This window comes from Nicotiana sylvestris, chromosome 1 (genome assembly GCF_000393655.2).
Source record: "Nicotiana sylvestris chromosome 1, ASM39365v2, whole genome shotgun sequence".
Lineage (NCBI taxonomy): Eukaryota > Viridiplantae > Streptophyta > Magnoliopsida > Solanales > Solanaceae > Nicotiana > Nicotiana sylvestris.
In genome coordinates, this window is record NC_091057.1 from 48,920,593 (window position 1) to 48,929,787 (window position 9,195).

At 36.9% G+C, this 9,195-nt stretch overlaps 2 protein-coding genes across 3 annotated transcripts; one reads left to right on the top strand and one right to left on the bottom strand.

Moving 5' to 3' along the window:
* The first annotated feature begins 290 nt into the window (after positions 1–290).
* On the top strand, positions 291–5,962 carry LOC104217596 (sodium/hydrogen exchanger 1-like). Of its 2 annotated transcripts, none has more exons than XM_009767890.2 (15): positions 291–732; positions 1,082–1,388; positions 1,498–1,616; positions 2,911–3,008; positions 3,125–3,184; positions 3,278–3,324; positions 3,439–3,633; positions 3,732–3,778; positions 4,043–4,109; positions 4,247–4,347; positions 4,452–4,553; positions 4,659–4,797; positions 4,877–4,939; positions 5,055–5,138; positions 5,273–5,962. In XM_009767890.2, the coding sequence occupies exons 2-15, from the start codon at positions 1,212–1,214 to the stop codon at positions 5,588–5,590; spliced, it is 1,617 nt and encodes a 538-aa protein (XP_009766192.1). In that variant the 5' UTR covers positions 291–732; positions 1,082–1,211; the 3' UTR covers positions 5,591–5,962. The 2 variants fall into 2 exon arrangements, with proteins under 2 accessions (XP_009766192.1, XP_009766186.1); XM_009767884.2 differs by having other exon boundaries at positions 1,085–1,388.
* A 514-nt stretch (positions 5,963–6,476) lies between these two features.
* LOC138870030 (uncharacterized mitochondrial protein AtMg00810-like) lies at positions 6,477–7,154 on the bottom strand. Its single transcript, XM_070147514.1, has 2 exons — positions 6,644–7,154; positions 6,477–6,541 (listed from the first exon to the last, which is right to left on the bottom strand). Exons 1-2 carry the CDS (start codon positions 7,152–7,154, stop codon positions 6,477–6,479), a joined length of 576 nt encoding a protein of 191 aa, XP_070003615.1.
* Between the last annotated feature and the right edge of the window lie 2,041 nt (positions 7,155–9,195).

Consider the following 9,195-nt stretch of genomic DNA (forward strand, 5'->3'; position numbering starts at 1 on the left):
ATGAGTCTTTTGTGGTTATAAATCATTACAAGTAAAATAAAAAATAATTTTTTTCAAATATAATAAAATATCATATGTTTTAATATGGATCTCTTCCTTGAGTAATTGCCTACATTTTTTTTGGGGGTTGGTTTACTTGGAAAAATCAAGCTCTGATTAACTGACAAAATAGACACAAATCTAGCCAGGTCATCACAATTAAATCAATCAACGGTGATTATGAGTCTAACGTGTTTTTAAAGACCAGTCTCTATCTGTGATTACACCCAAACTATAAATTCACCTTATAATTTCATTTCATCTGTCCTTTTATCGCTCGAATCGATCCTCTCCTCTCTGATCCCTTTATCAAATTCCTTTCTCGAACTTTCCTTTGTCAGTTTTCGAATTAGTTGTAAATTAGACTCTGATTTTGTGCTTCATTTTCAGAAGCGTTCAATTGTTTAATTATTTGAGCGCGAGAATTTGGTGCTGAATTGCGCCGTGTTTTAAAATCTTTTGGAACTGTGATTTTCATTTGTGTGCGCTTCATTTCCTTTTCCGTAATTCGAGTTTTAGCGAAACAAAAGTGGGAGAAAATATTGTGGTTTTCTTTTTAGCAAAAACGCTGTTGCTGAAGAATCTGCAGCAGTTTGAGTTTTTGCTAAATCATAATCTGAGATCTGATTGAATTTGAATTTTCAGTGCTTCTCTAAGCTCAATTCGACGCCGTTTTGACTGCAATTTTGATCGGTAAAGTTTTGATATCTTCATTCATTTTTATTTAATTTTTTTGTTTTTCTTTTTGTTGTTTTTAGTTTATGATTGTGCGTTGCTTATATCCAAATGGTCATTAAAATGAAAAAAATAAAGAATATATATAGGAGTTTGTAGAGTTTAATTCATGTGGCCAGTGTTGATCTTGGCTTGTGACTTTCTCACTTTTCTATTTTTTTCTATCCCCACGCGCCTATGTAAGCACGTAATTCTCTTAGCTGGATTTTTACGCTTCTATATTATATGTGTATATGATTTTTTTTTTTTTTTTGTTGAGAATTTGTTAATTTTGTGATCTGAGAATGGTTGTGTTTTTGGTTTGTAGCAGGGAGTGGTCTATTTTGATGTAAGGTTGTCAAAGATTGTAGCCTGGAAGTTCAGTTGATTAAAAAGAGGAAAACTTATAGATTGTGAAAATTTTCACAAGTATTCTGGTGAATTGAATTCCTTCGAAAATGGCTTTCGACATTGGGATGCTGCTGGGAAATATTATGAACAGGTTATCAACTTCTGATCATCAATCGGTGGTGTCAATAAACTTATTTGTTGCACTTATCTGCGCATGTATCGTGGTCGGTCATTTGTTGGAGGAAAATAGATGGATGAATGAGTCCATAACTGCCCTCGTGATTGTGAGTTCATTTTTGTTAATATCAATTTTTTTGTGCTGGAAAGCTTTTCTGTGATTGAAAATAAACTGATCTTAGTATATTTGTCTATGGCTTCACCTTTGGATGACAGGGTCTTTGCACTGGAGTTGTCATTCTACTAATAAGTGGTGGGAAGAACTCTCGTATTTTAGTGTTCAGCGAAGATCTTTTCTTCATTTACCTTCTTCCACCGATCATTTTTAATGCTGGGTAGGTTTTGCATTTAAAAGTATTTGACCTTTCCTGAGAACAAGATGTTACTTGTGCAGTCTATTATAATGTTTCTACAGCGATTACAATGAACGACAATAACTACTTAAGGACTGCTTGGATATAACTAATGCAACAACAACAACGACCTAGTAAAATCCCACAAGTGGGGTCTGGGGAGGGTAGTGTGTATGCAGACCTTACCCTACCCGAGGGGTAGAGAGGCTGTTTCCGATAGACCCTTGGCTCAAGAAGACGAAAAGAGATAATATATTAGTACCATCAACAAAAAATGATAGAAATAATAACAACATCACAAGAACGAGTAAATAGATGGATATAACTAATACATTTTTCATTAAAAGCTTAGGGTCCAAAATGCTGTACCTTTTAGCATTGCTTGATGTACATTTTCAGTTATGTCTTATTGGGTTACTTTTCCATCTCTATCAGATAAATGAACTAGAAATTCTTCTGTTTCTGGGATAAAGTCAGCTGTTTGTTTCTGATAGAAAGAAATCGCTGGTTGAATCAATAACTAGTTGCTAAAATGCTGACTTTCTTGGGTTCCATATGTTTGATAAACTTCTTAAGCCATTCATAGGTTCTCATGTGGAGCTTACTAACTTCTTAATCGAAGGTTTTCTTTCCTATATTAGGGTTGGTTCTTAGAGCTTGTCAGGTTTTCTATCAGTTCAAGAAATTTTACCTAGCAAATTTCTGAGCTCTAATCAACTGATTTTAAGCTTTTGTCTAGTACGACGGAAATCATTTTCGAGGAAAATGCTTTCCATGAGGAAGTTATTTTCTAGTGTTTGGTTGCTAGAAATGATAGGCGGAAATCATTTTCCATCGAACCATCTCGATTTTTAACTTCATGCTACTTGCTTAAAGTAACACTTAGACATTGTTACTGATGTGTAGTACTCAAAAGTTTCATTAAAACATTCTCGAATTTGCTAATATTTCTATTAATATTGAATATATATTTTTGACGAAAGCTATTTTCCACCACCAACTAAACACCAAAGAACACTTTCCAGAAAATATACTTATTGGATAACAGTTTTTAGGAAAACATTTTCCATGAAAAATGGCTTCGGTCATGCCGAAAACCTAATGCTTCTTTCATTACGATGTTGAAGTTCTTGTGGTCTTGTGAACTCATTGACTTTTAAAAGGCAAGCTACTCAGTAGCATACTAGCATGTGATATTTGTTTAATTTGACTAGGTTTTAAATTGTTCAAAAGTATCGCGATGAGTTAATTTTCTCCATATTACTCTATTCCTCAGGTTCCAGGTGAAAAAGAAATCATTCTTCCGCAATTTCAGCACCATCATGCTTTTTGGAGCAGTTGGCACCTTGATATCATTCATTATCATATCATTTGGTGTGTATTTCTATCCTTTCCATCTTCTGTTTTTCATTTCCCAATGTAGGAAGCTTCATGGAACTTTTTACACTCATGATTCAGCCATTAGTAATAATGTCTATTTTCATGATCAGGTGCCATTGGCATTTTCAAGAAAATGAACATTGGAGACCTTGATATTGGAGATTACCTTGGTACTTCTTGCCTTCTCCTCTATGTTATTTATTTTCGAAATTGTGATTGATAACTTCTCTGCTTGTCTCTCATCTATCTCTTTTCCTTTCCAGCAATTGGAGCAATCTTCTCTGCAACGGATTCTGTTTGCACCTTACAAGTAAGTATAAGTCGTACTTACCCAATAAAAAAACTATTAAGTCGTAGCATTTTAGGCTGGTCAAAGTTGCTGGCACTCTAACTAATCAGGCATTTTCTATTTGGAAATGTGTAGGTGCTTAGTCAGGATGACACACCCTTATTGTACAGTCTAGTGTTTGGGGAAGGTGTTGTGAATGATGCCACATCTGTGGTTCTGTTCAATGCTGTCCAGAACTTTGACTTATCTCATATCAACACAAGCAAAGCTCTGCAATTAGTTGGAAACTTTCTGTACTTGTTTGCTTCAAGCACCATCTTAGGGGTTGTTGTGAGTCTCTCTCTCTCTCTCTCTCTCTCTCTCTCTGCATGTGCACATGCATTGCACTATTGACACAAGACTGACATTTGATTATTTCCCTGGTGCAGGCTGGTCTACTGAGCGCCTATATAATTAAAAAACTCTACTTTGGAAGGTTCGTGTGTATTTATTTTTACAAATAAATATTTCCTTTGTATGCTCTTGCTAGGTAGTTGCAATTGGCAAATATTTGGATATGCATATTTGTCCTGAAGTTGGTAACCGGGGCTTGTGGGAAAGACTAGTCAAGAGAATTGGCTACCGGTGCCTTCTTAGAAATTTGTGTTCTGTTATATTGCACAATTTTAAGCTTACATGAGAGATGGGAAAGATATTGTCTTCTAATAATGGGCTTTGATGACTTCTTGATGAACTCCAGGCACTCCACTGATCGTGAGGTTGCTATAATGATACTCATGGCTTATCTGTCATACCTGCTTGCTGAAGTAAGTTTCTTGACTAAGTGGGTTGCTAACCTTTCTCTCTTTCTATAAGAAAATTGAATCACTTCCTTTCTTGGAGATGTTTATTTTTAGATATAGTTATATAGCATACTGAAAGTCTGAAGCTACGATGATTGCAGTTATTCTATTTAAGTGCAATCCTCACTGTGTTTTTCTGTGGGATCGTGATGTCTCACTACACCTGGCATAATGTGACTGAGAGCTCAAGAGTGACCACCAAGTATGTCATACAGTTTTTAGAACCATATTTGTGGAGTGTATTCAATTGCTCCTCTTTTTGCATAAGATGGTTCACTTCTAACATTCTCTTCAACTGTTTCCCAGGCACGCTTTTGCTACATTGTCATTTATTGCTGAGATATTCATATTCCTTTATGTTGGTATGGATGCTTTGGACATCGAGAAGTGGAAATTTGTAAGCGACAGGTGAAGTTTCTATGTCATTGAAGTTCATCATATACTATTGATTATATGTAAGTGGCAAAAGCTTTAAACATGATTGATGGTTTTCTTTTTCCAATTTATTTCCAGCCCTGGTATATCAGTTCAGGTTAGCTCAATACTGTTGGGTCTTGTTATGGTTGGAAGGGCAGCCTTTGTTTTCCCCTTGTCATTTTTGTCCAACTTGACCAAGAAGTCTCCAGAGGAGAAGATTGGCTTTAACAAGCAAGTATGTGTTAATAACTGTTGTTACGCTAAGCCCCTCAAGTCATATGGCCTCTCATTTTATCCCTTTGCTGATTTTGCAGATTGTAATATGGTGGGCTGGACTTATGCGAGGTGCTGTTTCAGTGGCTCTGGCTTATAATCAGGTAAAATACTAGCATCTGATATTACTCTGGTATCAAATTTGGTGGTTCTCTTTTCACGTTGCATATATAGTATTAAGACAATTTTCCGACTGATTACTTAATTTTATGCTTGCAGTTTACCAGAGGAGGTCATACTCAGTTACGTGGTAATGCAATAATGATCACGAGTACCATCACTGTTGTCCTTTTCAGCACAGGGGTAAGATATCTTAACTTTCTGTATACATTTGACATGCATGAAGTAGTGAAACATACACCAAAAGGTGCGCATTCATGGTCCCAAAACCGAAACATTTAGAAGGATTTTTAACGTACTGTTTTTGGCCTTTCCAGGTGTTTGGGTTGATGACAAAACCTTTAATTAGATTTATGCTACCCTCACCAAAACACTTGACCAGAATGATCTCTTCTGAACCGACGACCCCAAAATCCTTCATTGTGCCACTTCTTGACAGTGCACAAGACTCAGAAGCTGATCTGGGCCAACATATACCCCGTCCCAACAGTTTGCGGATGCTCCTATCAACCCCATCTCACACTGTGCATCGTTACTGGAGAAAATTTGACAATGCGTTCATGCGTCCCGTTTTCGGTGGACGAGGTTTTGTACCTTTTGTTCCAGGATCACCGACTGAACCAAGTGATCATTAATCGCACTGATGGAAGTGCAGATTGTACGTTTCAGCCTTGGAGAGGGAAGGTGGCAGCTTTTTGGGTTTGAGGTTTTGTTTTATGTCAATATCTTTTGAGTGTTTTCATGTGGTTAAAAAGGGGTTGTCTAGTTTATAGGTTGCAAATAAGTATATTCATTTTGGTGATCATGTTTTCAGCTCAGTTCTCGCTTTTGGTCATTGCTGACAATTTCTGTGGGGAATTCCTAGAGGTTTTCCCCGTTACAATTTTTTCTTTTTTGATAATTTATCAAAACACCAAATAGGTGTATATTCTGTAAGCTTTGTGGCATAGTTAGCTTAATTATCTTGTAAAATTTCCTACAGGTTAGAGATTTGTTTTTTATATGTAGATTTCACATGGTTGTAACGTTCCCATTGTAGAGAAAAGACTGATACCAAATTCCTGTTGAGCTTCGTCAGTGCACTAATGTTTAAAAAAATCTTTCTAGTTTCCTTCAACACTCCCCTCAAGCTGATGACTAGTACACATTCTTCAATCCAAATTGATTCAACACATACTCATGTTGTGCTCTTCTAAGGCACTTAGTTAGTAGGCCTGCCAGTTGATCTCCAGTATGTACATATTCAGTTTTCAGCATTCCTTCATTACAAAGTGACAATCAATGTCAGTATGTTTTATTCTCTTGTGAAAGAATTTGAATTGCTGCCTTACTGTCACACACTAACTTCACAGGCAGACTAACTTTGATTCCTAGTTCTGCATATAGCCCTATCAACCAAGTGATCTCTGTTGCACAGGAGTCATGCTTCTGAATTCTGCTTCAGTTGACCTTCTGGAGACAATGCTTTGCTTCTTGGATTTCCAGGGCACTTCCAAACTTCACCAGATAACTAGTTACTGATCATCTTGTTTGCACACAAGCTCCCCAATCAGAATCACAGTAGGCAATCAGATTCTTGGAGTCTCCTGCAGGCATAAGCAATCCCAAATCAGATTCCTGCTTTATATATCTTACTGCTCTTGATGCTGCCTCCATATTAGAGATTCTAGGACAATGCATAAACTAACTCAAGACCTGTACTACAAAGGAGATATCAGGTCTGATCATAGTTAGATACAACAATTTCCCAACCAGTCTTTGATAGATACTAGGATCTCTTAGCACTTTATCAGTAGTGGCATTTCCTTTCCTGAAGGACAGATCATATTCTACAGTGATCAGTTTTTGGTTGAGCCCCATAGGTGTGCTAGCCAGCTTTGCTCCACTGAGGCTTGCTTCAGAGATCAACTCTAAAGCATATTTCCTCTGATTCATTAGGATCCCCTTATTTGACCTTGCAAATTCAATTCCTAGTAAGAACTTTAGTCCTACCAGGTCTTTCATTTTGAACATGCCTTGAAGATCTAACCTTGTATCACATAACTTATGATTGTTGCTCGTAATTAGAAGATCATCTACATACACAAGAATAATCACAATATCATCCCCAACTCTTCTGACAAATAGAGAATAATCATACTGACTCTGTTGAAACCCCTTATGTACCAGTGCTTCTGCAAGCTTTAGATTCCACCGCATAGGTGCTTGCTCAAGGACATATAAGGATTTGTAGAGTTTGCAGAACTTCTGAGACCCCCCCTATCTAGCAAACCCCTCAGGCAAAACCATGTATACTTCTTCATCTAGGTCACCATTGAGAAAAGCATTATGTACATCCACTTGATAGATGTATCAATGCTTTGAGGCAGCACCAGCAACAACAGATCTCACTGTGACCATCTTGAACACTGGTGAAAAAGTTTCTCCATAGTCCAAACCTTCTCTTTGCCTATAACCCTTAGTCACTAGTCGAGCCTTGAACCTCTCAAATTCACTTGTATCCTTGTGTTTAATCCTGAACACCCACCCACAACCAATAGCTATCTTGCTAGGAGGTAGGTCTACAACAGACCATGTATTGTTATCCTCCAAGGCATGTAATTCAAGTTGCATAGCTTCTATCCACCTAGGATCAGATGCAACTTCCTTGAAAGAAGATGGTTCTAAAGCTGTTGAGTAGGCTAGGATTGCTTGTATGTAAGCAGGGGAGAGATGACTATAGTCCACATGTGCAGAGATAGGGAAGTTGCACTTGGTATCTTTAGTCTTTATGACATAGTCCTGCAGCCAAATAGAAGGCTTGCTTGGTCTGGAAGATCTCCAACAACCTGTGGGAGGTTCATCACTGATTGCATCAGAGGTAGCAACTTCAACAAGAAGTTTAGAATTATCAAGTGCAGTAGTAGGCTCAAAATTGTCAAGTGTCTGCATATGCTCTTCTGTTGAAGGAATTGCATCAGATGTCTGTTGTAACTCATTGTCTGAGAAGTTGTCAATCTCTGAATTTAAGGTTGATGATGTTGGAACAACCTATGATATAGAATCAGAACCACTGGGGAGAGTAAATCTAAAACATGAAACACAGGATTGCCATATGACTTGACATGTTTGAAAGGAAAAACATCTTCCTTGAATATTACATTTCTACTCACTAGAAATGTTTTTGAGTGCAATTCATACAGAAGATAGACCTTTTGTATTGAAGAGTATCCCATAAGCAGTTAGGAATAGTCTTAGGTGAGAACTTGTCTAGTACTTTGGGAGTGGCAGCATAACACAGACAACTAATGACTCTGAAGTGAGACAGAGAAGGAGAATACAAATAAAGCATCTCAAAGGGTGATTTGTAGTCAACCACTTTAGAAGGAAGTCTGTTCAGTATATATATAACAGTAGTAACATACTCACTTCAAATCCTTAAGGGACCAGAAACTTGAAAGTTGAGCGCCCTTGCCATATTTAAAATGGTTCCATGTTTTCTTTTTACAACTCCATTCTATTGGGGTGTATATACACATGAACTTTCATGCATAATACTAAGACTAGATAGCAAACTTTTGAAACTCACTTCCATTATTAGTTCTGAAAGTTTTTACAGTTGTGGAAATACATTTTGAACTTGAACAAGGAAATTCTTTAGCATAACATAAGCTTCAGACTTAGAGTTTAACAGAAAGATCCAAGTATATCTACTATAGTGACAAAGAACCTTCTTCCATCATAAGTAGGAAATCTGTATGGCCCCAAATGTCACAGTGAACTAATTCAGAAATGGACTTAGTTACAGTATTACTAAGCTGAAAAGGAAGTTTGGTTTGCTTGGATTGTGGGCATATAGTATAGTGGTGACTATCACTAGCAGTGAACTTATTCAACTTGTCTACTCTTCTTATTACATCTAAGGGAGCATGTCCCAATCTCCTGTGTCACAAACAGCTTGAGCATGCAAGAGGAGGAGCAATAGTTGTAGATGCATTTTTATTTGAAATTTGAGTTAAAAACTATTTTGAGATACCTCTTTTAAGAACATAAAGTCCATGTTCCTCTATACCAATCCCCTTCACCTTACCACTATAAAGATCTTAAAAAATACAAAAGTTAAGAAAGAAGCATACCATACACTTTACTTCCTTGGTGAGTTGTGAGACTAAGAGTAAATTGAACTTAAAATCTGGAATGTAAAGTACATTAGAAATCTTCTGATTATCTAACATAGATGCACTCACTGTGTGTGAAATAG